The sequence below is a fragment of the Lingula anatina genome, chromosome 1, assembly GCF_051362555.1.
Source record: "Lingula anatina isolate TDL-2025a chromosome 1, LinAna3.0, whole genome shotgun sequence".
Taxonomy (NCBI): domain Eukaryota; kingdom Metazoa; phylum Brachiopoda; class Lingulata; order Lingulida; family Lingulidae; genus Lingula; species Lingula anatina.
Window position 1 is genome coordinate 55068250 of NC_141767.1, and position 27248 is coordinate 55095497.

At 34.9% G+C, this 27248-nt stretch overlaps 2 protein-coding genes across 16 annotated transcripts in view; both read right to left on the minus strand.

Annotated features, from left to right (window-relative positions):
- Positions 1-5792, minus strand: part of LOC106178936 (phospholipase D1) — a 29237-nt gene extending 23445 nt beyond the window's left edge. For 3 of the 8 annotated variants that reach the window (XM_086998947.1, XM_013562338.2, XM_086998946.1), the window contains exons 1-3: positions 4987-5792; positions 4626-4770; positions 4038-4166 (exon numbers count right to left, since the gene is read on the minus strand). In XM_086998947.1, the coding sequence (XP_086855073.1) occupies positions 4038-4166; positions 4626-4770; positions 4987-5161 (449 nt within the window). In that variant the 5' untranslated portion in view covers positions 5162-5792. Of the gene's footprint in view, positions 1-4037; positions 4187-4625; positions 4771-4986 lie in introns of those variants that run through there. The other 5 variants (XM_086998949.1, XM_086998948.1, XM_086998951.1 and 2 more) reach the window with 4 other exon arrangements.
- Positions 5793-6227: 435 nt separating this feature from the next.
- LOC106178928 (serine/threonine-protein phosphatase 6 regulatory subunit 3) lies at positions 6228-27169 on the minus strand. Of its 8 annotated transcripts, none has more exons than XM_086998990.1 (27): positions 27147-27169; positions 24229-24305; positions 23018-23097; positions 22435-22521; positions 21619-21805; positions 21202-21339; positions 20940-21005; positions 20703-20815; positions 20407-20520; positions 20099-20228; positions 19691-19849; positions 19345-19470; positions 18959-19023; positions 18543-18661; positions 18155-18240; positions 17677-17793; positions 16150-16247; positions 12804-12864; positions 12476-12603; positions 12176-12348; positions 11397-11643; positions 11122-11210; positions 10775-10904; positions 10420-10596; positions 9860-9961; positions 8943-9080; positions 6228-8732 (listed from the first exon to the last, which is right to left on the minus strand). In XM_086998990.1, the coding sequence occupies exons 2-27, from the start codon at positions 24283-24285 to the stop codon at positions 8642-8644; spliced, it is 3078 nt and encodes a 1025-aa protein (XP_086855116.1). In that variant the 5' UTR covers positions 24286-24305; positions 27147-27169; the 3' UTR covers positions 6228-8641. The 8 variants fall into 8 exon arrangements, with proteins under 8 accessions (XP_086855116.1, XP_086855118.1, XP_013417754.2 ...); XM_086998992.1 differs by lacking the exon at positions 27147-27169 and adding an exon at positions 25790-26117 and having other exon boundaries at positions 16150-16196; positions 17677-17766; XM_013562300.2 differs by lacking the exon at positions 27147-27169 and adding an exon at positions 25790-26117 and having other exon boundaries at positions 16150-16229; positions 17677-17766.
- Positions 27170-27248: the final 79 nt, after the last annotated feature.

A 27248-nucleotide genomic window follows, 5' to 3' on the forward strand; every position in this document is an offset into this window, starting at 1 on the left:
AACTAGAGGATCAGAGAGGCGATACCGCCTCCGAATATTGTACCACCAGCTGGAGCAAGCGCATTCGTATAGACCCCCACATACACAAAATAAGGGGTGCAGCCACCAGTCTTGTGCTTGACAAGCTGTAAAAATGCAATCAACAAGAATTTTCAAAATATGCAAAAAATATATATAACTAAAAATGGTGCAATCAAAGTTAAGTTCATTGTAAGGTAGGTCAAAGGTCAATTTCAAGGTCACAGTAAATTGCCAGTATATGACTTCCTATCCAACTTCAATAGTAACTATGGACCTATCTCTGCCAGTTTTGGAGATAAAAGGGAAGCAAAATTTGCAAAGTTCAGTTCATGGTGAAAAGTAGGTCAAAGGTCAATTTCAAGGTCACAGTAAGATTGCCAGTATATGACTTCCTATTCAACTTCAATAGTAACTATGGACCTATCTCTGCCAGTTTTGGAGATAAAAGGGAAGCAAAATTTGCAAAGTTCAGTTCATGGTGAAAAGAAGGTCAAAGGTCAATTTCAAGGTCACAGTAAAATTGCCAGTATATGACTTCCTATGCAAGTTCAATAGTAACTATGGACCTATCTCTGCCAGTTTTGGAGATAAAAGGGAAGCAAATTTTGCAAAGTTCAGTTCAAGGTGAAAAGTAGGTCAAAGGTCAATTTCAAGGTCACAGTAAAATTGCCAGTATATGACTTCCTATTCAAGTTCAATAGTAACTATGGACCTATCTCTGCCAGTTTTGGAGATAAAAGGGAAGCAAAATTTGCAAAGTTCAGTTCATGGTGATAAGTAGGTCAAAGGTCAATTTCAAGGTCACAGTAAGATTGCCAGTATATGACTTCCTATTCAACTTCAATAGTAACTATGGACCTATCTCTGCCAGTTTTGGAGATAAAAGGGAAGCAAAATTTGCAAAGTTCAGTTCATGGTGAAAAGTAGGTCAAAGGTCAATTTCAAGGTCACATTTAGATTGCCAGTATATGACTTCCTATTCAACTTCAATAGTAACTATGGACCTATCTCTGCCAGTTTTGGAGATAAAAGGGAAGCAAAATTTGCAAAGTTCAGTTCATGGTGAAAAGAAGGTCAAAGGTCAATTTCAAGGTCACAGTAAAATTGCCAGTATATGACTTCCTATGCAAGTTCAATAGTAACTATGGACCTATCTCTGCCAGTTTTGGAGATAAAAGGGAAGCAAATTTTGCAAAGTTCAGTTCAAGGTGAAAAGTAGGTCAAAGGTCAATTTCAAGGTCACAGTAAAATTGCCAGTATATGACTTCCTATTCAAGTTCAATAGTAACTATGGACCTATCTCTGCCAGTTTTGGAGATAAAAGGGAAGCAAAATTTGCAAAGTTCAGTTCATGGTGATAAGTAGGTCAAAGGTCAATTTCAAGGTCACAGTAAGATTGCCAGTATATGACTTCCTATTCAACTTCAATAGTAACTATGGACCTATCTCTGCCAGTTTTGGAGATAAAAGGGAAGCAAAATTTGCAAAGTTCAGTTCATGGTGAAAAGTAGGTCAAAGGTCAATGTCAAGGTCACAGTAAGATTGCCAGTATATGACTTCCTATTCAACTTCAATAGTAACTATGGACCTATCTCTGCCAGTTTTGGAGATATAAGGGACTAAATGTTATAATTTTGGAGTTACCATAATGTGCCATAAATTTCCTACAGAAAAAATTAATTAAAATAAAGAAAAGGTCATTTTGGTCAAAGTTCTTGAAATGGGAGGTTCTCTGAAGTTGCAGAAGTTTAAATTTGATAAAATAATGTCATTTTTGACCACAAGTTGTCTGCTTTGCCAAGCATTATGTTTTATTTTTCCGGAGTTCAAAATTTATTATCCATTACCGTACTGCACATTTTTACGGAAGCCGACTGGTGCCATATGTTGAAAAAAAAAATTATCTCGAAATTTCGAGATAGCATTTTTTTTGTTCAAATTTCAAAATACTATCTCGAAATTTCGAGATAAATTTTTTTGCTCAAATATCAAAATGCTATCTCGAAATTTCGAGATAATTTTTTTTTTGTTCAAATTTCAAAATGCTATCTCGAAATTTCGAGATAAAAATTTTTTTTGTTCAAATTTCAAAATAGTATCTCGAAATTTCGAGATAATTTTTTTTTCTACATATGGCACCAGTCGGCTTCCGTACATTTTCCTTTCACCACCAATATGTACTTTCTGATACAGCGTAACTCGAAAACCGTATGGAATACAAAAAAACCGAGACCACTCCCAGTGTTGGGCTTTACATGCTCTACAAAATGCAAAAAAGAATGGGTCTCTAGCATTAACGGTTCCCGAATTAGAGACAGTTTTCAGTTTCGGTATCTTATGGCCGCTACTCCTGTGAAAATGCACCGATTGACCCCAAATTCACGGAGATGAAAGATGACCTGAAGGGTAACACTTTCCAATAATATTATTGGTTAAGTCTGTGTGGCGTCTGAATAACAGGGCAAAAAAATTTTTTTTCGTAAAAAATTTCATTTTTTTGAAAATTTTGACCCATTTGACCTTGAAGTAAAGGTCAAAGGTCAAATCCGAGGGTATATTTGAAATCTACACATATGACTTTTGGAAAGCCGTCTATAGAAATTTTTCCCGTAACTCCTTCTGTAGGGTAGATAATTAGCATTTAATTTTGCCATTTTTAGACAAGGGTGCATTGCAATGAGTGCCACACCCAGACCCCAATACCGACAAAGCCCAAATTTTACGTGGAACGAGTTGAGATTATAGGTGACCTAAATCCATGAGATGGGTACGGGGGCCCTTACCGTCTAGGAGGAGAAGCGGTAACGGTAACATGGCGGCGGAGCCGGCGGAACGGACCGGACGGGACCGAAACCATGTGTACCGCCAGCGCTAACGCTGGTGGTAAATTTTTTTGTTCAAATTTCAAAATAGTATCTCGAAATTTCGAGATAATTTTTTTTTCTACATATGGCACCAGTGGGCTTCCGTACATTTTCCTTTCACCACCAATATGTACTTTCTGATACAGCGTAACTCGAAAACCGTATGGAATACAAAAAAACCGAGACCGCCTCCAGTGTTGGGCTTTACATGCTCTACAAAATGCAAAAAAGAATGGGTCTCTAGCATTAACGGTTCCCGAATTAGAGACAGTTTTCAGTTTCGGTATCTTATGGCCGCTACTCCTGTGAAAATGCACCGATTGACCCCAAATTCACGGAGATGAAAGATGACCTGAAGGGTAACACTTTCCAATAATATTATTGGTTAAGTCTGTGTGGTGTCTGAATAACAGGGCAAAAAATTTTTTTTTCGTAAAAAATTTCATTTTTTTGAAAATTTTGGCCCATTTGACCTTGAAGTAAAGGTCAAAGGTCAAATCCGAGGGTATATTTGAAATCTACACATATGACTTTTGGAAAGCCGTCTGTAGAAAATTTTCCCGTAACTCCTTCCGTAGGGTAGATAATTAGCATTTAATTTTGCCATTTTTGGACAAGGGTGCATTGCAATGAGTGCCACACCCAGACCCCAATACCGACAAAGCCCAAATTTTACGTGGAACGAGTTGAGATTATAGGTGACCTAAATCCATGAGATGGGTATGGGGGGCCTTACCGTCTAGGAGGAGAAGCGGTAACGGTAGCCGTCCGGCGGAGCCGGCGGAACGATCCGGACGAGACCGAAACCATGTGTACCGCCAGCGCTAACGCTGGTGGTACAATAAAGCAGATTTGGGAGTGAGGTATAATTTTTATCGAAGAGGTTGCCACACTCACTGGGTTTTAACTATATTGTGTCATGCTCTGGGTATAAGTTAATTTTCTAAATTTGGTTGTAAGAGGATATAAAAGGACAGACATACCTTGGTTACCCTAGCCCCTTTTACCTTTTTAATTTGGTCAGTGAAAGCATGGAACATGTTATGTTCTTAAACTGGCTTTTTTTTATATATATAATGTTCAATGAAGCATGTTTCATTACTGCTATCTGTGCAGCAAAAGTCAATAGTGATGATTTCTGGGATTACTTACTCTTTGTTTGGCAAAGGAATGTTCAATTTAGCTTTGAAAACCATCAGATGCCTATGAAGCTCCTCAAAATGCTTGTATCTTCTCCTTACTGACCAACTGTGTAAGCCATGAGTCAGTTTGATGATGTAACTGTAAATGCATGATTAAAACTGAAAAAGGACATTCCCTTCCAAAATAACCTTGTGTTTATGTTCTTGCATTATATATGTCAAATGATGAAGAATTTTTATAGGTTATGCACATGTGAATTATGAACACACACTTTATCTTTGGCCAAGAGTATTTTAGCCTCTACGCTGATTGATAAATGCTTCTCACATTTTGTTCATTTGCAGGTTAGCAATTAACATTACTGCTTTTCAAGAACTTAGATTTAAGATATACTAAAGTCATACCAAATTTTGTGCTCTTTAATAAATTTCCTTAAAATGTGTCAACTGTCAATAGTTAAATGTAAAATGAAGTTGCAATGTTCACCCTCTTACTAGTATTCATGTAACATAAGAGTAAATATTGTACAAAAAAAAAAAAACATGTTAAACACATATTAACACAACTAAAACACAACCACATTAGATGAAAACTTACACATATGGGCTGAGTATTTTGTGGATTTTTCTTTCATAATCTGTGATCGTGACAGTTATCTTGGTTTTAGGTATGAAATATTTTCTGCGAAAATTTGTTTCCAAGTCTTTTCTATACAGTGAGCTGAATGGAATAATTGGAAGGCCTGAAGAAAAACTTAAATGTGTTACAATTTTTTTAAAATTATTTTTCATAATGATATCAACTATTACACAAAATGTCTTATATTACATTATGCAAATCTAGTAACTTTCTTCACTCTCTTTTTCACAAAATAAAGAGGAAATCCCACATTACATATGTAAGTTAAAGGATGAAAGATCTCAGTCAGTCTGATAAAACCATTCTCAGTTATAATTACCATCGTCGTCATCTCCTTCGTCCAAGTTAATATCTGCTGTGTCTGGTATTTCAAGTTCCTCAAAATCTGTATCAGAACATTCTGTAAAGATCGAAACGCTTCTCTGGTATGAGTCCGCCTCCAGAGATTCAAGGTGGTCGATTTTCCTCTCATCATTTGGTAAGTAAGCCATCATACAAATACAAAGTAGGAAAGCGTTTTATAACTTAAGTATTCTGGATATAATGTCCATTTCGGGGAATTTCTGGATATTACCAAGGACACATACTTCTTGAGTTCCCTTGCTCCTTATATCTTAAGTAGCCGATCGCGTCGTTGTTGGCACGGTTCGTTGTTTACTGTTCCGTCTTTCCTATGGGCCAAAAGTATGCTCCGATACTTCAACACAGTTGAATAACTAGGGCAAGCTTATGAGGGGAACCAGCGTTCGATTTTTTGTGCGAAACTCCTCGTAACATCAAACTTCTCACTTTAAACTCAGTTTTAATCCCGTCTTGCTTTTTTGGATTTTTAGTTCCGATCACAAAACTTATTCTGATTCATATTAACCTGCCACAATAAAGTTGAAAGTTTACTATTTGGGATTAATTGGCACTCAGTTCCGCGAACATGACATTCTATGAAATTTTGTAAGGCGCACATATCGTGACAGTATAAGTTCAGCGAAATTAATTATGAGGATATCCTCCCGTGACCATGACATCATTATGGGCAAACGTGTCGAGTTTTGGACTTGTGTTTGCAGTCCTAGCCTCTAGCGCTGCTGGGCCCCGTATCTCGAAAGCATCGAGCATCGCGACTGTGCGCAAGCGCCTCGATTCCAAAACTCGCCACATATAATACGTTGTAGCCTCTATGTGATATCGCTATTCGCAGTACGCGATGCTTTCGAGATATGGGGCCCTGGTCGTTAAGAATAGTTACATGCATTTTGTGCGTAATAGAAGTGGGCCTCAAAAATTTTAGAGGAACTGCCCAAATGATGCCACGTCAGATCTTATTTTCCTGGAAAGAGGCTTTCACAGTAAGAACATTTATGACATTCCCTTCATATTGATTAACCTAAATTATACAATGGCTCATGTGATGTAATAATTCATAAAATCTTATTCTCCTGTACTAATAAAGTTTTGCACATAAAAAAGCTCACTAATTTTTTGTAGATTGATGAAATGTAAAATGCGCTCACTTTTTTATTCACAAATGAAGCAAAAGAGAATCAACAATAAATAATGGGTAAATGTTTTTGTAGCATTCATTTAATTTGTCAGATTTTAATTTTATACATATTTCTACAAATTGCTCTTTTAGGTTTTATAATATTTGATAAAATAAGGCATGTACAAAAACTCCACGCACCATGTGGTTAACCAGTATTACTAACCTTATTACCAGCATTTAGTCTAAAGTAAAATTTTATAAATACAGAAGTTTTACAGGTGCTCCACTTGGGTGATATATGTTTATAATGACTTAATTACAGAAGAATAAATCTTTACATAATACACCCATAATTAAAATGTGACCAAAACTCTAACAAACAGATACTTGTACTACTGAATTAAGACCGCCTTCGCTTTGGTAAACTCTTCACAAATGCATGAAACACCTCGTAGTTTGGCATCTGTTCTTTGATAAAACAAGCAGGTTTGTTAACCACATCCACAGCTGATATATTTATACAATTCAAAATTGAGCAGTAGCTATGAACAATTTCACCACCTGTGGAAACAACCACCAAGAAAACTTGGGACAGTATTGCCTAGTAATTATCTATATTGTGCATATTTACAAAGTTAAGAAGCAATCATTTATGAAACTAGGCATTTCAAATTTAAGAGTTAAAGGGAATAATTGTATTAACAGTCATGGCAGGACTGGAGACAAACTCTGAAATTGACACTAATACAAATGCTGCATAGCCTTTGTGTTCCACAGCACCTTGTTCATTAAATACTCAGAAACATTATAACTTGATTCAAGCACCTTGATAACAAAGCTTACTCAGGTATACAGGCACTTGGAGAGATAGTTTGTCTATATTTCAGCAATACCATTCACCAAATATGAAGCAAGTTACAATTTCCCAATGATATACCAAGGGAACGGCTTTTTAGAGAGAAATACAAGACTTGCAGCAAAACTTTTACTACATGATGACTACAATATTGTGTATCACAGACTGACTTTTCTTCTATTCAACCACTGATCCATTTCAAATCATTTCCATATAAAATGGACTGAGATAAAATCAAAAATAAATTACCCTTGTAAGACTGTCACAATGTAGGTACAAAGAAAATTATATTATTTTTTTCTAACAAAGCCTGGGGTATGATCTTATCTATCCATTTCACAAGTCAAAAGATTCACAATCTTGTAAAGTACACAGGTGCTGTGATTTTGTTTCCCAATAATACATTAATCAAAGAAATTTTTTTAATAAATAAGAAGTCCTTCTTAAAGGACAAAGCATAAAAACCTTTAAGTGTGCATAGACCTATATAACATGGGACTGCACTCTTTGTTGAAGTAGATGACAGTGTGGAGTATTCCTTTTCCAATTATTAAAGGTACTGCCTGCATTTACATAAAAATAACATTTAATACTTGCACAGACATTAAATATCAAATCCACACCGTTTAAAAATATTTTCTCTACACCAGTGGATTTGTTTACATGGAAGATTACAGTCCATGACCTTGAAATGCAGTGATATAATCATAATGCTCTTACAAACTCCAAATGTTTTGACTGATCCAGGACAAGAAATAATTTTTAGGCAACGTGCAAATTCATAATCATACTAAATGCACTTAAGATCCACTCTGTTTTCTTATCATTGTTAAGCAGACCTAACAACAAAAATAACAATAATATTACTAAACATTTAACAGTGGTTTGGACAGACAATGTCATCAGTTCAAACATGTTCCATCTAGATCAATAAAATTTTTCTAAATTTTTCTTGGATGCCTTGCATATTTTTTGTCCTTGATCAGTGAATGCAATGTCCTTTGAATACTGTCAGCAGCCAACATATCTGAACATTCCTCTTCCCACTTTCCATGGAAAGGAAAAAGATCATAAGAGTCTGTTAAAACCAAAGAATTCTAAGGTAAAGTACTGACTCAAAAGCATATTGAATGTACCACAGATCAAACCTGTTACATTAACCCATTTTTCTGAGTAACTAACAGAGATATCTGATATAGATATATATGGCTTGCTGAACTTTAAAAAAATCAAATTAACAAATATTCAACCTACTGATGTGGGTAGATGATGTCACAAGTTCAAACAAGCTGGGTGCTTTCTCTATATCAAAAATGTTTTCTAAAATCTTCTTTGGCACCTTGTATATTTTTGTCCTTGATCAGTAAATCCAGTTTTCCATTGAATGCTGTCAGAAATCAACATGATCTAAATCTCCTCCTTCCTTTCCATGGAAGGGTACAAAGTGATCTTGTCCATTGATATTATTCTTGGAAATATAAAAGAGAGACATTAGATCTATACTGACATGGTTCATTCCTGCCCTCTTTAAAATGCCAATTAAGGAAAGCACTGGGTCTGCCCAGTCCCTTTTTCTCCCCAACCTACTGGCCTCCTAGAAGCCCAAGTTGATCTGTCATTGAGGTTATCATTTGTGTGTCACACTGGACCATTAGATGATGTAGAGTCTGTAGATGTTGGAGTAGAGGTGGCACTTTCATACTGTTCTAAAGCTTCCATGGCTTGAGCTCTGCAGAACAAGGTAATATGATATGAGCAAAATACAGGAGTTTCATTATTTAATGAAAATTACTTGACAATAATAACGGTTTCAGAGAACATCTACAATAAGCTAATACTGAAAACAACAATAACAGAGTCAATCTTTGGATTTTGGCCCTTCATTGCTAAATAAATAAATAAAGAGAATAAACAATGAGAAACAAAACTCTTCCTGTACCTTGCTTTCTTTATCTTTTCACTGTCAGACTCCTCTTTTCCTTCTGTTGGTCCATTGCCCTGTATATCTGTAGTGTTTATGGTTTCCACGCTGTTTGGAAGAGAGGACTTTTTCATGAGACCTGCACCAGCCAGAAAACTGTAAGAAAACAATGTTAATTGGTTGACATATTTTTCTGTCTCAGATGACGGGAAATGCAATCTTTCCATTCACACACTTGAAGAATGTTTAATTTTCAAAATTCACACTAAATAAACAAAGTAATCTAAATCCTGCACTCAAAAAGCAGCAAAAGGACTTCCATGCAATCTTGAAAATCAAAAGCTCATTAATGCCTACCACCAACAAACAAGTGATTTGAAAGCAGGCACCCAGAAATATCACAAACCTTTAACTTGACTTGGTATTCTGTTGACGTGATGCCATTATATCGACCTAACTGTCATCTTACATAAGCAAGAACTGCTTCCATTTTCAAGTAATTAAACATTTGTTAAGCTCTTGTCTCATGTTAGAGTAACATATTTGTATAAGCAATTTCAGCAGGGTCATGTTAAAAGAGTAATGCAAAATTAGAGAGTAGCATACTAGATGTTTAATTAACAGAATAGTAACACCAGAGCAGGCAAAAGAGGCAGCTACAGCATAAAAAATCAATGCCACTTTGACAAAAAGTCATTATGCTTCAATTACTATCTTTCCAATTCAATGAAACTGACACATAACAACACTAAAGAAAGACTTGACTTGCAATCTTGTTGGTTTTACAGAGGCAGAGGTAACAAGAAACGGTATAGATAGCTAGCCAGCTTGCTGAAAAGACCAGTATGAAGAAAAAAGTTCTTACTCATAACAATTCACCACCACCCTGATACCAAGCTACATGCTGGTTCTTGCCTCAAGAGCACATCACTCACTTAAAATTATCGGCTAAATCATCATCATCATCATCATCGAAGTCAAACAGGTCTTTTTCCTCAGATTCTAGGTTTTCATCCATGCTTCCTTTCCCTTCTTTGCTGTTAATCCAAGAGATGAAACACAAGTCAGTGACACACTCACACAGCACAACCTATATGTGCACAGCAGGCCAAAGTCTTTCTAACATCTGCAGGTTACACTCTACAGTTAACAAACCTTGAACCACCATGCATGTAATGCGTACCTGCTTATCAATATTATAATTGTCGTTGTTCTTGTAAATAACCCTTGTATTCAATACTTTTGGAAGCTGTTATTTACATACACTTTATCAGGTTGTACAGACAAAACTAATATTGTGAATATGAATCATTATGCAATTCACATGCAACACAGTAAATATGCCATGCCCTTTTGACTGCTGCTATTGTTAATGACAATTCTACTTGTATGACTAAAGGAGTCCAATACTCTAGCACACATGCTTATCACAAGTTGAGAGTGCAAACAAGAGTCAGGTCTACAGCATTAGTGGTAGTCTGAGATGTGTATTCACCTTTCCCCTGGATCTTTTGAACTGAAGGGTTGGCCTGGACTATCAGGTTGCTGCTGCACTTCATTGGAAACTACTTCCTCAGATTTTTTATCAGTTTTTGTATTTGTAGCTGCCACTGAGATCTCTGGACTACTACTTATTCCTGGGGACTGGTCACGTTTACTATCTTCAGCTAGTCTACAATTTAAGACATTTTTTTCATGGTTACAGTACTTTCTTGCAGTACTATTAAAACACTTTCAGATTACTAGCAAATGATCAACATTTAAGTAAACCTCGCATGTGCACAAAATTATTAAAAGTTGCAGTCTGTAGATTATCCCCTGCTTCATTGTTCATTAATACATGTACAAACCTGATTTCATTCTTATCTTCTTCATTTTTATTTTCATCATTTTCTAAATTGTCATCACCCGCATTAGTATTTTCATTGTGCTTTGCTTCTGTCATCACACTAGAGAGATCAGGAGGGGCACTGGCTGACACTACAATGGAAAGATTCTATAATCAGGCACGGGACACATTTCTTTTTCTGTAATGTCACCAACTCCATCTACATTGAAAGCATTAAGTATCTATCTCATCCTTTTGATAATTATAATAAATGAAAACATCATAATTATTCAGAATATCCATTTAATGTAAAGCAACCTTTTTTGATAATATTTTTTTACACTGGAATGTCTACCAGTAAACACTTACAGTAGACACGATGTCTTGCATTGGCTCCCTCAGCTGGATTTTCCTCAGTATCCATAGCTATTGGTGAACTACTCCGTGGCCCAGATTCACTACAACACATTTGAAGTGTGCAATTCACAAAAACAGGCACCAAAATACTTTGTAAAAATTCAAAAATAAGTATTATTTCCATACTTAATTCAATCTTGGTAAAAATGACATTCATAAAAATGTAAAATTCCCACCACTTAAAAACAGTGGGAACTTTTCAATAGCATTATGAGGAATTAATGTACCTTTTTACTTTAGTTGGTGTGAAATTGGCAAAATCTGCCCAGTTGTCATCTGCACTTTGAGATGGACTGGAGCTTCCAAATGCTGCCCAGTTATCTGTGCTACTGTTAGATGTTGTGGATGTATTGGCATTGCTAAAGTCTGCCCAATTATCTTCTTTAGCTGTGGCCCCTGCCGCATTTCCCCAGCCTGCTGGGACAGTATCCATGGCAACAGGGACTTCACCCATAGCAACATCATTAGGCCATGCTGCAGAGGAAAAACAATGTTAGTTATTAATGTGCACATAAATAGTGTGAAAACTTGTAATTCCAGACAAAAATGTAAGAAGGTCAACAGTTGTCCAAATGAAATATTGCGCCCATTTCATAACAGGAAAGATATCAATTTATACAATATTAACTGGATTAAGTGGAGTACCTTGGGTTTGTTTTGAACTGATGTAGCTCAAAACTTTGGTCCCAATGTTAAGACCAATTTTCAGGCCACTTTGTGAAACTGACCCTCATTAAGCAAAAACTCATTGTAAAACAAGGAGGCCACTGCAGCTACTATCATGATTTAAATGCCCTTGATAGACATGTGTGCATGCATACTGCATTACTTGTGAACATGACATGGAACGCATATTATTTTTTTTAGCCATAAGATGATAACAGAATTACAAAACAACAATATTTGTCTTAACTCTTTTAGCTAGTTATTTTTGGGGACAAATTTCTTTTTTTGTAAAACATTTTCTTGTGTGAAAGCCAAAAAAATTAATAATAAAAAAAAATACCATCATTGGAATCAACATCCATCTTTTCAGCAACTGGAATTGATGGTGTTTGTCTTATGATTACAGGGGAATCTAATTCTTCCTCACTAGAGCTGCTGCCTGCCTCCTCCTCCTCATCATCACTGCCCTGGCTGCTTACTCCTGTGCTACGAGTAGGAAGATTGGCTGGAAGACTGAAATTTATTCTATAGTTAGTATACAAATTTACAAAATTTTCATTTTTTTTATTAATAAATGAAAATAAAAATTGCCTAAATATTGTTCACAAGTCAACTCATGGAGTCAATTAGTCATTAATACCTAGGTTTAAGTTGTGTTGGACTTGAGAAGGTAACTTCCTTGTCCTCCCATATGTCTTCATCACTGTCATTATCGTCAAATGGCTGGATCTTCTCATTACACACCTGTTCAAACATGGCAGCACTAGGCTGAAATAAAAATAAAATCAAGTTTATTTAAATTCAAAATGTAAAGTGGTCCATCGAAAAATTTTTATAATGAACTTTTGTTTTAACTCCCTTTAGCATATTTTCACAAATACCTTGCAAAGACATCTGAAGCTTTTTTTTATCAAAATATACACAACTGGCAAAACATTCTTTGCCTATCACATTCTATATTTACTTACATTGTCTTCACTAGCATTGATATTGAAGTCAATACTGGATATCCTGTCTGTGAAAGGTGCACTGAAACACATAAGAAATATTACAAAATAAAAATAAAAGAATAAATCAAATCACTACACCAAAATACATCAGATTTATCAACTGGAAGAGCCTGTACAAAATTAAATATCAAAGAATAATATTTATCATAAAAAAGCTTACATAACAATACTTTAACCAATGAAAAATAATGAAGAAATCTTCATATCCACATAAATATGTCTATCAAGATACTTTTCAATGATTTAGATGTCATTAAAAGCAATGATAACATGAAATTTTTACTTTTCATTTCAATAAAACTGCAGAATACAAAATGATGCAATTTTACTCATTTCACACACAGAAACCTTTGAGCTTGTCATATTAATTTTGGTGCAGCGTAACCGACACAATCACACATGCAAATCCCATTAAAAAACTAGAGGATCAGAGAGGCGATACCGCCTCTGGATATTGTACCACCAGCTGGAGTAAGCGCATTCTCATGGAAACCCCGCCCCCCAAAAATGAACACCACCACCAGTCTTGTGCTTGACAAGCTCTATAAAATGCAATAAACAAGAGTTCTCAAAATATGCAAAAAAAAAAATATATATATATATATATATATATATATATATATATATATATATATATATATATATATATATATATATAGCGAACAAACATAACTGTTCAAATCAAGCAGATTTTCAAATTGAGCTGTATTTTCCTAACACTGATGACTCCTGTGATTTTCTAGACAATAGGCCTATTGGTTTTCCTTGAAATGCGTTATCAGTATTGCATATTTGCTGACAAAAGAGAAAACCTTGGGACAACAGTAGGCAGATCTCTGCTAGTTTTGAAGATATGAGGGGCAAGAAAATATGCAGAGTTCAGTTTGTGGTGAAAAAGTAGGTCAAAGGTCAATTTCAAGGTCACAGTATATGACTTCCTATAGAAGTTCAATAGTAGCTATGGGCATTTCTTTGCTAATTTTGGAGATATGAAGGCCAGGAAACATGCAAAGTGCAGTTCATCATAAATAGTAGGTCAAAGGTCACAGTAAGATTGCCAGTATACGACTTCCTATTCAAGTTCAATAGTAACTTTGGACTTATCTCTGCCAGTTTCCGAGATATAAGGGATAGAAAATTTGCAAAGTTCAGTTCATGGTGAAAAGTAGGCCAAAGGTCAATTCCAAGGTCACAATAAGACTGCCAGTATATGACTTCCTATTAAAGTTCAATAGTAACTATGGGTGTATCTCTGCCAGTTTTGGAGATATAAGGGTTGAAAAATTTGCAAAGTTCAGTTCATGGTGAAAAGTAGGTCAAAGGTCAATTTCAAGGTCACAGTTAGATTACCAGTATATAACTTCCTATTAAAGTTCAATAGTAACTATGGGCGTATCTTTGCCAGTTTTGGATATATAAAGATCAGAAAACTTGCAAAGTGCATTACTGAAAAGTATGTCAAAGGTCAATTTCAAGGTCACAGTTAGATTACTAGTATATGACTTCCTATTCAAGTTCAATAGTAACTATGGGCATATCTTTGCCAGTTTTGGAGATATAAAGATCAGAAAACTTGCAAAGTGCAGTTCATAATGAAAAGTAGGTCAAAGGTCAATTTCAAGGTCACAGTTAGATTACCAGTATATGACTTCCTATTCAAGTTCAATAGTAACTATGGGCGTATCTCTGCTAATTTTGGAGTATTTCACATTTTCCCCACTGAATATTGCAATGTTGTAATATTTGATAAAGGGCAACGCCTAAGCCATATCAAAAACAAAAAATGGACACCACCCCCAGTATTGCACTTGACAAGGTCTACAAAATGCAATAAAAAAGAGGTCTCTGGCATTTACCGTTCCAGATTTAGAGCGAGTTTTCAGTTTCAGTATCTAATGGCTGCTACTCGCGTGAAAATGCACTGATTGACCCCAAACTCTCACAGATGAAAGGAGTCCCCAATGGTAACCCCTCACTATAACAGGAGAGCTTAGGGCTGCGTAGTTTCCAAAAATTAGCACAAACAAATATTTTTTTACAGAAAATTCCCATTTTTAGAAAATTTGGGCTTGTTTGACCTTGAAAAAAAAGGTCAAAAGTCAAATCCAAGGGCATATTTGGAATCTCCACATATGACTTTTGGTCAGACTTCTGTAGTAATTTTTCCCATAATTCCTTTGGTTTGGGAGATATTTAGCATTGAATTTTCAAAAATTTTGACATGGGTGCATTTCAACAAGCGTCACGCCCAGGCCAGTGCACCGACGGAGACAAAAAACCAGGGTGTTCAAGTTGAGATTATATGTGACCTAAATCCAAGAGATGGGGACACAGGTCCTTGCGGTCTAGGAGGAGAAGCGGTAACGGTGACTTGTTTCCGGCGCCCAACTGCGGAGCCGGCGGAGCCGCAGGAGCCGGCGGAGCCGCAAGAGCCGGCGGAGCTGTACGAGACAGGTCGGGACTAAAACCATGAGTACCGCCAGCGTACACGCTGGTGGTACTAATGATAACAAAACACATTTAATCTTTGCTTATGGGGAATTAGAGTGAGTATGTTTGCAATATACACATTTTAAAAAAATTTCATACCATGGATACTTTACAAAAGCTCAAATCATGCCTTAGACCAATGCATATATTGCAAAAACCATAAAACCAAGACCTATTTTAAATATTCAATCCTAAAACACATTTCAAGACTGATGTGATATTTTTCAGATAGCAAAGGTACAACTTCAATCTTTTTTGAATTATCATTAAATACTAACACATTGTACTCTGAAGATTAATATTTTCACAATTGCATGACACTATAATCAATGGATAAAATTTTCTGGTATGTAACGTGCTGAACTTCACAAATGAACACTGGACTGCAATAAATCTCAAGCAACAGCCTTTGAAGAATTTTTGACAGAAAAGCTCTCAACTACCCCCCCAAAATATGCCATAAATAGCACATGCATTTTCATTTTCTTTCAACCACATTACATCATAATATGCATACATTTCTCCATGGTCTGCAAAACTGAAAGATGCCATTATCATGCAAACCTAAGATCACTTGTGCCGGCCATAGCAATTTGTTTAAAAACATTGTTAGACCATGAGCTTATAACCTTAATTAACTAATCAGAAAAATGAAAATCTTACAGGCCCTGCTTTACAAAAATTGCACCATAGGGCCCACAACTTGATGGTAAACTCGACTAAAACCAGGTGAAGCACAAGAGCATTAGAGAAGAAAACACACTCAACCATACACAAACCCCCTTAAACAATTAAAGCAAAAGGTAATACTCACTCTATCCTCCCGTCTTGCTCAGCAAACTCTTCGTCATTGAAGCCAAACTGGTCAATAAAATTACTGGTCATTTGTTGCAGCTGATAATCAGAGAAGGCCTGGTGGATGAAACCAGGCACAAATAGACATAGGTATCAGGTGGCCACAACATGCAGTCATTGACAGGGATGGCCAAGTGGGGAATTCATATAGCCATGAGAGAGTTGTGTTAGGATTTTTTATTTTTTTATTTTTTTTAAGAATCGGACATATCACTTTTCATCTGTGCCACATACACCTGTGATTATGAACAGAAATCAATTAAAAGTGTGTGCTAAAGGTAAGAAACTTTTACTGTGTTGCTGGTATCTAAACATGTCCATGTTAAAAATTTGAGTGTTACTGGGGGGAACATTACAATCCAGAGACAGGGAGGATACATGGCTAAGATACCACACTTGACCATGCTTGTGTTCACATAAATAAGGCAGACTTATTTAGGCTTAAAATTCAATACTTTCAACCTTTTAAATGTGAGCACAATTAAATTGGAGGCCAAATCTTGCAGGCCTGAATGCTGAAGCACACGCCCCTTACAATAACACTTTTTCCCTTTTATTAACAGCTTGATAGCATGAAAGCCATGCAGCATTCAGCCCTGGAGATGCTAATAAAGGTTGGGTGTACAAAGCACACATTTAAAGATTAAGGACAGTGGATTGGTCAAAGTGAAAATAAACTTCAAAACATTACCATTCTATCTCAAGATAACTTTTTATATTTCTCTACCATATGAAAAAAGAAATCCCATGACCAAACCACTGCCCCACTAACCTTGTAAGAATTTGGTGCTGTTAATGAGACAGACTATTAGAACTCAATTTGTCTACTCTAATTGACAAGAATATTAACCATAAAGGTATTTGGCTTAAAACCTTAAATTTAGATTAATCAACACTATCTTCTACAAAGAAACTAATATACAAAAATATTTATATAAAAAAAAAAGCAAATTGTAATAGCCATTTCTATGCAAATCTAAGCTTGTTTAGCAAAACATGCAATGTCCTAGATAAATTAAGTTTTGTTCAAAATCTGAGGGATAATGGCCTAAATGAAAACAGGCCACATCATTCATTTCTCTTTTTTCAAAATATCTATCAATTTTGGCACTTTTGTATGAAAAATGCTTGCTCTTCTTTTTGTGCATTTCTGAGGGGTCAGATACTATCTAGCGAAAATTTATGATAAAAGAGCAAACTCTTCTCTTTCAGAGATGTGTATCATTCTCCATGAATAATAACAAATAATATTTTGGTTTCCTATACTGTTGTTTAATCCCCCTGCTGCCAATGCCCAATAAGACATGCACTTGAGATAGAAAATTACTTCTGACAGAGTTTAACTGAAATGAACCCAACTGATGGTATAACATCTGAAAATACCCTTATTTCAGTTAGATAAAAGTATATCATTAACTACAATAAATGGAAAAATTGCTAATTACTCAACTGCACTACATAGCAGGCTAGAATAACGAGTAAGTACCTGCTGTAAAGCCGTGTCCTGGGGAAATGGAATGTCACGGAAATCTGCATCATCATCTTCACTACTTGAATGCAGAGGGTGGCCACCGACCTGAAGTACATTGACAGGAGTTCCTCCCTTATAGAACAAAATACAGGAAATGACCAATTTTAAGGTCAGGTTAGTTGTATACTCACCACCACTCACCATCACTCTTAAAGGGTTAATATATATACCACATTTATCAAGATAATCTATATAATTTAACAATTTAAAATTTCCAACAAAATTTACATCAATAAATAAATGAATAATGGATATGTGCCATTGCAATTCTGGTGGACTTGCACAAATTCTCCAGTGATTCACATGTACAGAGACTGTTTTATCCAAAAAGCACAACTCAGACTATGCAAATCTATACTATACTTGCTAAAAGTGAGACCATAAGACTCCAACCCTTAGAGAAAAAAGTTCCCAGCACCCGCTGTCTACTTACCAGTTCAACTGTGTTCTTTTTATTGACCTCTGCTAAAACTCCAGAAGTAAACCTCTCCCACTTTTGCCTCACATCTTCATCCAACTCTATGAATGCAAAAGAAACAGACAGTCACACACTGGAGTTGTTTGCTCACAAAAAAGTACCAACTTAACAATTTTACCTTTTTAAACTTAGGCTACACATTGGGGTCAGATACTATCTAGTGAAAAAACTTCATGAGATTATGTCTTCTTTTCAGATTTATGCATCATCCCCCAAGATACCACAGAATAACGACATGATTTTTCCCCTGAAATCTATTATGCTACACAGAACAAGCTACTTGCTCATAGTATTGCAAATATACTAATGCTGAATTCTGTAACAAATTTCACTCATAAGATACCTTTAAATATTTGTTTAATGTGATCACTATTGTTTCCTTTATCCATGCAGTCCACAATATCATTGGCAATTTTTGTGGTATGGCCCATATGACCTCTCCTGCGACCACCAGGCCTTGACCTACAGCAGACAATAATTCTTATTAACATGCAACACAATTCTCTCAATTGTATCACTGCAAAATTAAGTACATGTCTAACTAGCAAAAAACATTGAATAAATTATAAATCAAACACCACTATCCCTCTGTTCATATATATAAAACATAAAAGCATCCACAGAGTCAACAGAAATAATTCATAAATTAAAGATAATTAAAGATAATAATTTTTTCAAGGGGATAATACCTCAATATTTGTTCAATAATTGACAATTTTTGAAATAATTTTCTCTTGAGAAGCCAGGTTTTATACTTACTGATCTTGCTCATTAATTTCAAAAGACTCTAAAATCCTCTGCACTATTCTACAATCTAAAAACAACTGCAAAAGAATAATAAATCACATTAATCAAGATGGAATATGCTCATTAAGCAGAACTTTTTCTCCAAAAATATGGTAAATGACATAGTAACAAACATAGGCAGTCATCAAAAGACAATAAGAAGCACATATAACTGAATAATTAACTCAATTTACATAAAAAGCTGAAAAACATGTCATACAAAACCTGAAAGACAATATATACTGTGCACTCTGAGAAAATTACATTATAATAGAATAGACATTCCCGAACTTGAAATCAGTCCTTCCATTAATCGATAAATCTAACATAATCCAGACATGAAAATAAAATAGGCTTACTTGATCTAGAAGCACATTTTCCTGTTTTCCTTCATTTTCTGTAGGTGTATTGGTTAGTATTGTATAAACACATTGTTCCAACTGGGTATGAAGGAAATTGTTCCATATATATTTAAAATGGAGATCCTGCAAACAAAAATGGATAATATGTTGAATTAAAAATTACATAATTAAATACAACACCAGAACAGATCCAACATAGCTCATCATGTAAAAGCATCTTCTTCTTACCTGAGAACAGATTTATATCATAGAAATTTTAAGAAATACTGATGTTACATACATCATATCATTTTGATTAAAAATTCAGTCAAAATATCTTACAAACACAGAAAATTTAACCTACCAATAAAACATTCATGGTTCCCAAATTAGCTAACTCTGAATTAATTGCATTTGTATTTGTGAGTAATAGGGAGGTCACCAATCTGGCCACATGTAATCTGGAGTTCCCCAAAGGAGGATCAAGTGATCCAACTGTAGTGGGCATTGCACTATATTTTTGCTGAAAGGGAAAAATTTTGGATATAAGAGAAATATATTTAAGTCACATCCATCTGTAACCAAAGAGAAAACTAAAAAATTTTCAAGTTCTTTTTCACAAATATATAAAACAGTAATCACGAAACTTGGTTTCTGATTTCTATTAAGAATAAAAAGTTAGAAATATTATAGCATTCAATTCCCTTGCAAAAAAAATTCCAACCTTAAACCACAGATGCTTCAATCTGTATAAACCAAGAAATACACTCACTTTAGGAGGGTTGAGGAGAACTTGATGAAAATCTTTCAACCTTGGCGTGACTGCCATTAGTGTATTGCTCACACCTAAGGCAAGGCGTTCAGCATCTAATGGTGTCATTTCTTCTTGTAAGCCTTCAGGACTGAATTTGCAGAAAGAACGTGCAAAAATGCCATATAAATCTTTCCTTTAATGCCTTAGTAATGTTAGGGTACAATCTGCAAAGCTAAACATCAAAATTTCTAGTTCAACATTTAATTAACTATTAATAAGCATTTTGCATATTGTGGTAACAGCTTCAACACTAAATTAATATATACCCTGTTTTTCTGAACTCTATTAGACACTGTATCACAGTCAGTCCATCCGTGAGAACAGTTTCCTTCTTCTCTCCATTGAACATGTGACAGAGGAGGTCACTCACTGTATCTTGACTGAAAAGGTCAGGGAGGAGATGTGACTCATAGCACTCAAAGACAATTATGTTGGAAAAACAACATTAATTTCTTCCATTACCTTAGCATTGACATAAATCAGTAATTGGAACTTTAGTGTCATTACTACAACATATCAGTTGAGAAGTGTAAGATGAACAAGGTTTTTAAATAGTACTCACGCTTCAACAGTAGCTAATAAAGGGTCTGGGTCACATTTATCTTGTAACTGTGACATTTGCTCTCTGCTGAGCCTTATTATATCACACAGAGACTGGGAAGCATTGCTTTGTTTCTGAAAATGAAGATGTAACATATGCAAAGCTTTGTCACCAGAGAGTGAAATGTGTATGTAAAAAAGTAGTTTTTAATCAAAATCAAAACTAAAGAAATCAGATGTAAAGAAAATGGACCCTTACCTCCTCATCTTCTGAGGGGTCAATCATGGCAACTAATTTTTGTATAAGTTTTTCCTCATTTAGCCACTGAAATATAAAAGTCAGCCCAAGTTAAGTTTTTGTACAAGTTAACTGCTTATATCTTATCAATTACATGATAAAAGATGCTACAGTGCTAATCAAAATGCAAATATATCTGAAAAACACTGTGGCCAATGGATTACTTTTTTCCCCAACCTGATAACATTCTTGACCTTTATCTGAGCAAGTAGTGAACACTTACATTTAATATTGCATTTCTGGTTTCTGCAATTTCCACGCAAGTGATAAGCCTAAGAAGTAAGTCCATAATTGCAGAGGTACCTATATGATGCAGTAAATTGCCAACAAAATTATCCCTAGACTTCAAATAATCCAACATCTGAAACAAAAACAATCATCAATTAATATATCAAACTTAAATATGAGAAATTTCCAAAATCTGCTACCAAGACAAGCCACACTACAAACTTAAAGCACACAGCATTTTCACTTATGGAGTCTGTATGTTTGCCATCCAGACATCAAACTTTCATGGTTAACCATTCTGATGTATGATTCAACAGTCATGTAAGGCCTGCAACATACAGGCCAGTGCATACTGCTACTATATCCAGTTTCAACCAAAAAATTTATCCTATTGAAAGAAAGAAGTACTTACAAACTCAGATTTCTTGTTGATAAGCAGACCCATGATCTTGCTGAAGAAGCTTGCTAAAAGTGGGTTCAAAGGCCCCTCTGCCTCCAAAAACCCGTATATTTTGGCCAACAGGGCCTCATCAGCCACAAGTCTTTCTGTGATCTGAGCTACATCTGAGGTCAGCAGTTCACAAGCCGTGTTTGGATATCTGATATAAAAAGACATTGTGCATTTAAAAAACCTGCAAATACTAACAAATTTTTATTGTATGTTTTATTATGGGAGATAAATGATATGACAGACACTGAGTAATAAACAGTTGAGATGAATTCTTTGAAATCTTGGCTCTTCAGATTTAGATTAATCAATTTTAAAACCTACTTATCCATTATTACTGTTTATATTTATTCTTACTACCCATTCATCTCTTTATTATATTACAGACATGCTGAAAACTTTTCAGAATGGCCGGACATTTGGACCGGCAGTAATGAAAAATTTGCCGGACCGAATGGATTTTTGTCGGACCGAAAATCACCCTATTCCTTTGAGACAGATAGTACCAGTACGATTAGGTTGCTTACTTTGTTTGTGAATGTGATAGGTTTGAAATGGAAGGGAAAAAACACTTTGGGTTTTATATAATTTTATTAGTGAAGTATGTCGAAAGATGACTGTAAATTCAAAATTGTAGTTCTTAAAACTCTTGTCGGTCCTTTGGACTGACCAAGTCCAATTTTCTACCTGTCCAGACAAATTTTCCCGGTCACGACCGATCGGACCAACATTTTCAGCATGTCTGTATTAAAACTGTTTCAGCTCAGTGTTGTGACATACTTGTACTTGACTTTATCTTCTAAACTTTCATCTGGTTCCGTTGTAACAAGGTTGACCATCTCTTCCATCACCTCAGGACGGATCAAACTGGATCAAAACAATGGAGACGTTTACTTTTGTATAGTTCATAAAGTCATTATCATGTCAGGGTTTCTAAACATGAATTGTGTGAAACATTTAATGACAAAAATTTAGATAATTTCAAAGTAAGTTTTAAGAAAATTTACAAAAAAAAAGATCTATCATATAAATTGTACATTATGCATTATATCAAAAAATCACAAAAATCATAGCACAGGCTTCAGACTGCTAAAATCGTCAAGTATACCAACTTTGCTCGCACCTGTAGTCCATGCACAGAACATAGTCATTTTTCATTTTGGTGTGATGATTGGCAATAATCTTTTTTCGTGGTCTATATAAAACTACAAGACAACTGGTGCATATTCTTCATCTTTAACTTGAGCACAAAAATACTTTTTTTACGTCAAGTTGTCCCCAATATATGAGCTAAATAAATAAAACGAGATTAAAAACAAACATGAAAAGAGACAAGTTCGTCTTTTAAAAAGATATCACTTACAAATCCAGTAACTTCCTGTTTTGTGCCTTGCATTCTTGCAACACATCATCCTCATCCATCAATTCATGAAGTGTCACATCCTGAATAAATAATAGTAATTAAGTTTTAAAAAAAACCATCCAGACAAAAAGGCAAGGGCCTATATTAAGCTCGGACTAGGTACATACTCATGGATAAATCAACGCAAAAAGGCAAATGGTGGAGAATTTCTAGCTTTAAAAAGCAACTGATTTTTGTCTGTGATGGTTAAAATATCATTGAGTACATGAATAATGAATGTCTTTGTTTAGTTATAAGATCAAAGTCCTACTAACTAATCTAACAATGTTCAACGGAAATACAACTGATGAACTGGCACTCCTTGTTCTTGAAGTAAACAGGCACACAAACACCCCTCCAATAAATAAAATACAAGCTAAATTTGCCTAAATACGGTCTTTTTCAAGGCACAAAGGCCGAATCAAATTGAAGGCAACTGTTGCACATAAAGACTATTGCAATCCACTAATGCTGTGTGAATAGTTTAACAATGTAACACCTATATTAACTTAGACCACATTCATGAGTTGAGCCAGGCTTTACAAATCCTGGAACTAAATATGGCAGACGTACATGAAAGAAAAAACACCTAATATTTTAATAGTCTCTCAACCTCTCACACGCCTCCCCACGCGTCGTCCCTGCGGGGGTACAGTCATTAAATCTCAGCTCCATATATATAGGGGAAATAGACATATCCCCTCATGCTCTTTGAAATATTGTCACAAGATTCTGTCTGATGACTAAACTTTTGAGGTTCATCTTTTTTTGGGCAGACAGACCTTACAGGCCTGGTATTAAATTGGCTTTATGCCAATAAGTGGGGTTTCATTTCATTAAAATTCACAAGAGACTACCATCTAAGAACCTGTGGTATTAACTAATCTTATTGTAGTTAAAAATAACAAATTGTTTATTCACTAGACTTTGATCATGTTGTAATCAAGACACAACAGTCACTCTTAGAACAATCATTCAACATTTGCATCAAATCATTTCACATGATATCAACATTTTTCATACCAATTTAATATGACCCTACAATCATTCAACAACAGACAATGTGTGGGGCAATATATATATATATATATATATATATATCATAACAAATACTGCCATTCTCTGTATTGCTGTATTAAATAATATTGAGATCAAAAGAACTAAATACCTACCTCCTTGTCAAGAAGAGTGTCTATGTGGGAATTCAACAAATGAAACTTCCAAAACATCCTGGTATGTTGGTATCAAGCTAAAATGTGAAAAAAAGTTATATACCAAGCCATTTGTTTCTTAGGTAATCATGGAAAATTTGTCCAGTACTTCAAACTACAACAAAATTTAATAAATGGAATATTTCTCATCCCACTCTAATAAGATTGCAAAAATAATGCATCTCTCTCTGGTAATTCAACCTTCATCCTGCTGCATTATATATATATATATATATATATATATATATATATATATATATATATATATATACATATATATACATATATATATATATATATATATATATATATATATATATATATATGAATACCTTGCTTCAAAGGATACCTTTCCAATCTTATCACCACCACATATATGTCTTTATCCTTAGACATAACATTGGGATTATTGGAATCAAGGTCAGGTACTAATTATTTCTGATAATCTGGACTACACAAACTTAAAATAACCAAAATAAGTCATATTAGATCCACGGAATTGTTAGTGTGCAAATCAACTTGTTCTTAATGTGCCTTTAGGCAGGTTTATACCTCTAACCTTTGCTCTCAACTTGCATTTTGCAATTCACCAATTTTATTTTCAGTATCATCAGATATTGGAAATGCTTGGATTGGAATGTTTTATTTCCAATTTTTCCCCAACTTCATTAGAATGTTTTTGTACCCAAAATACCAAGGTCTGTGTCAAAAATAAACTTCAAATCCAACACTTACTAGCTGTTAAAGAGAAACTTTTATCTCCTTGCAGTAAAGAATAAGATAGGTCGATGAAAACAACAAACAAAATGTCAACATTTAAGTATAACAACTTTGCAATAATAATAAATAAACTCGAAATATTCTCACATGACTATCTGTCCATTTGTTATCATATAAGGAGTAGTAGGGATAACTGAACAAAATATAATAGACAAGCACTGATGAAACAAGTAGCCATCAAATCAGTGCAATAACCTTACTTTTGTTCTTGTTTTGACCAAAATGACATCAATTTTCCTTTGGGTGTTCTATTCAGATAAGTGCAATATTTGAAAACTGAGTATTAAACCGTTGTTTTAATATTTTATCCGTCTTGCAATTTTCTTTGTTGTCCATGAAAATTTAACAACTTCATGTCAGAAACCATACCATTACATAATGTATTGATATTGTATATGCTAAGAGGGGCATGCACACTATAGGTGCAACTCAAGAAAGATGTGAAACTGAAACCGCGCTGTTTGCAGTGCATCTCTGGATGCATGAATGGCAGTTCTATAATATGAAACATTCAAAAATTTGGTTGTACTAAACTTTGTTAATTTCATCAGCCTTAAGATTCACTTAAAATAGTTGTTAGACTTACTCAATAAAAACATATAATGAACATTCATTTAACAGTCTGCATCAAAGGCATCAAATCGCAAAATTCTCCGCAATTCATAATTTTGGGTGATCTTACTTAACGTGACAGTATTAATGTGCCGAATCCTTTTACCAGAAAAAGCACCAGAAAACTTACCTTAAACTGAAGCTTTAGGTTTAAAATGTATAACAGGTCTTTAGAGCTACCATTTCATGCTTCCCCAGCTTATTCAATAAATTCATTCGGCAATCAACTGACGACAAGGGTGTTAATGAAGTGAGTGTCCAAAACTCCTGAGCCTGCGGCCCTATCAACTGTCACATGAGGTCAGATATACATGTGTCGCGTAATGTACTAACTGTGTCCAACCCTCGATTCAAAGTGCTTAAATAATTGTTTTGGATAAATTTCCTAGGCGGGAAAGCAGACTCTGCTCAAAATGGCGAACATAGAAAAAACGACCCCCGTATCCCATAATACTTCAAATCTCGAATTTTAACGATCTCGCCTGGGCGCACCTGTTGCAATCAAAACTTACCTTTAGGTTGTTGCTGTTTGTTATTACTGTACTTTATCCCGGATTATGCAATCATTCAAAAATGTATTTATTCAAAGGGCAATATTTTCAACAGAGAGATTAAACTAAGTACGTTACCGAACTTAGTTTTACAGAATGAGGGGTTGATCTTAGTACGACGAGCTTTAGTACAATTTATAGAATGGGTATGTAATATACTGTATGTAACGTTGATCCATCATTAACTGGCAGGTCTTTTTCGAAAGGGTCGGCTCTCAACGAACACTTGCGTTTGACTTAGGTTAGAGTGAACTTTGTGCAATGATTATGGTTATCAATGATATTAATAAATTTAAGAGCTATTTTTATATGGGAATTTTTCTTATATGAGAATTGTGTTGCGACCCCTCTCTTGATTATTATTGTTATTATTTTATTTATTTATTTATTTATTTATTTATTTATTTATTTATTTATTTATTTTTGTTATGAATATACATGTAGTTCATGTACTGGTACCGTCACCATCACATAAATAACAGATCGTGTGATTTGAGGTAGAAAATCAATTTAACCAATTTTATTGTACTTGAAGCAATCAGATCCTACTAATACGTACAGTTCTTTTAAAAATAAATATTGTATCGGTGTTGTATAGCAATGAAAATAGTCACTCTATGTGACTCTGAGACATTAGGAACAACAATTTGAGAATAAAATGAAGGTAACAATCTCTTCTGGATTTTCCCACCTCCTATTCAATCTGACCTTTTCCCTGGGGTTATCCTTACATGTCTAATTATACTTTATTTAATTCTTTGTTCCTGTCGCAAAAATCTAAATGTACCGAAAATACAGTTTAAGTCAGACTACGTGCGCCGCTTAAGATAAAATATGCTCTCCTTTATCAGTGTTTAAATGGTCTGGGCTATGCTACAATCCTAGCCCAATGGCACGAGGGAACATTTAAAACAGCCCTATCCCCTCCCCACGTACCTCGCCATCGTGTCTCTTTCCATCTGTACACGCGGGTTGTTTGTACGTACTAGTTACTGAGTGTTTTATATGCATTTATATGCATTTGTTTTGGAAAACGAA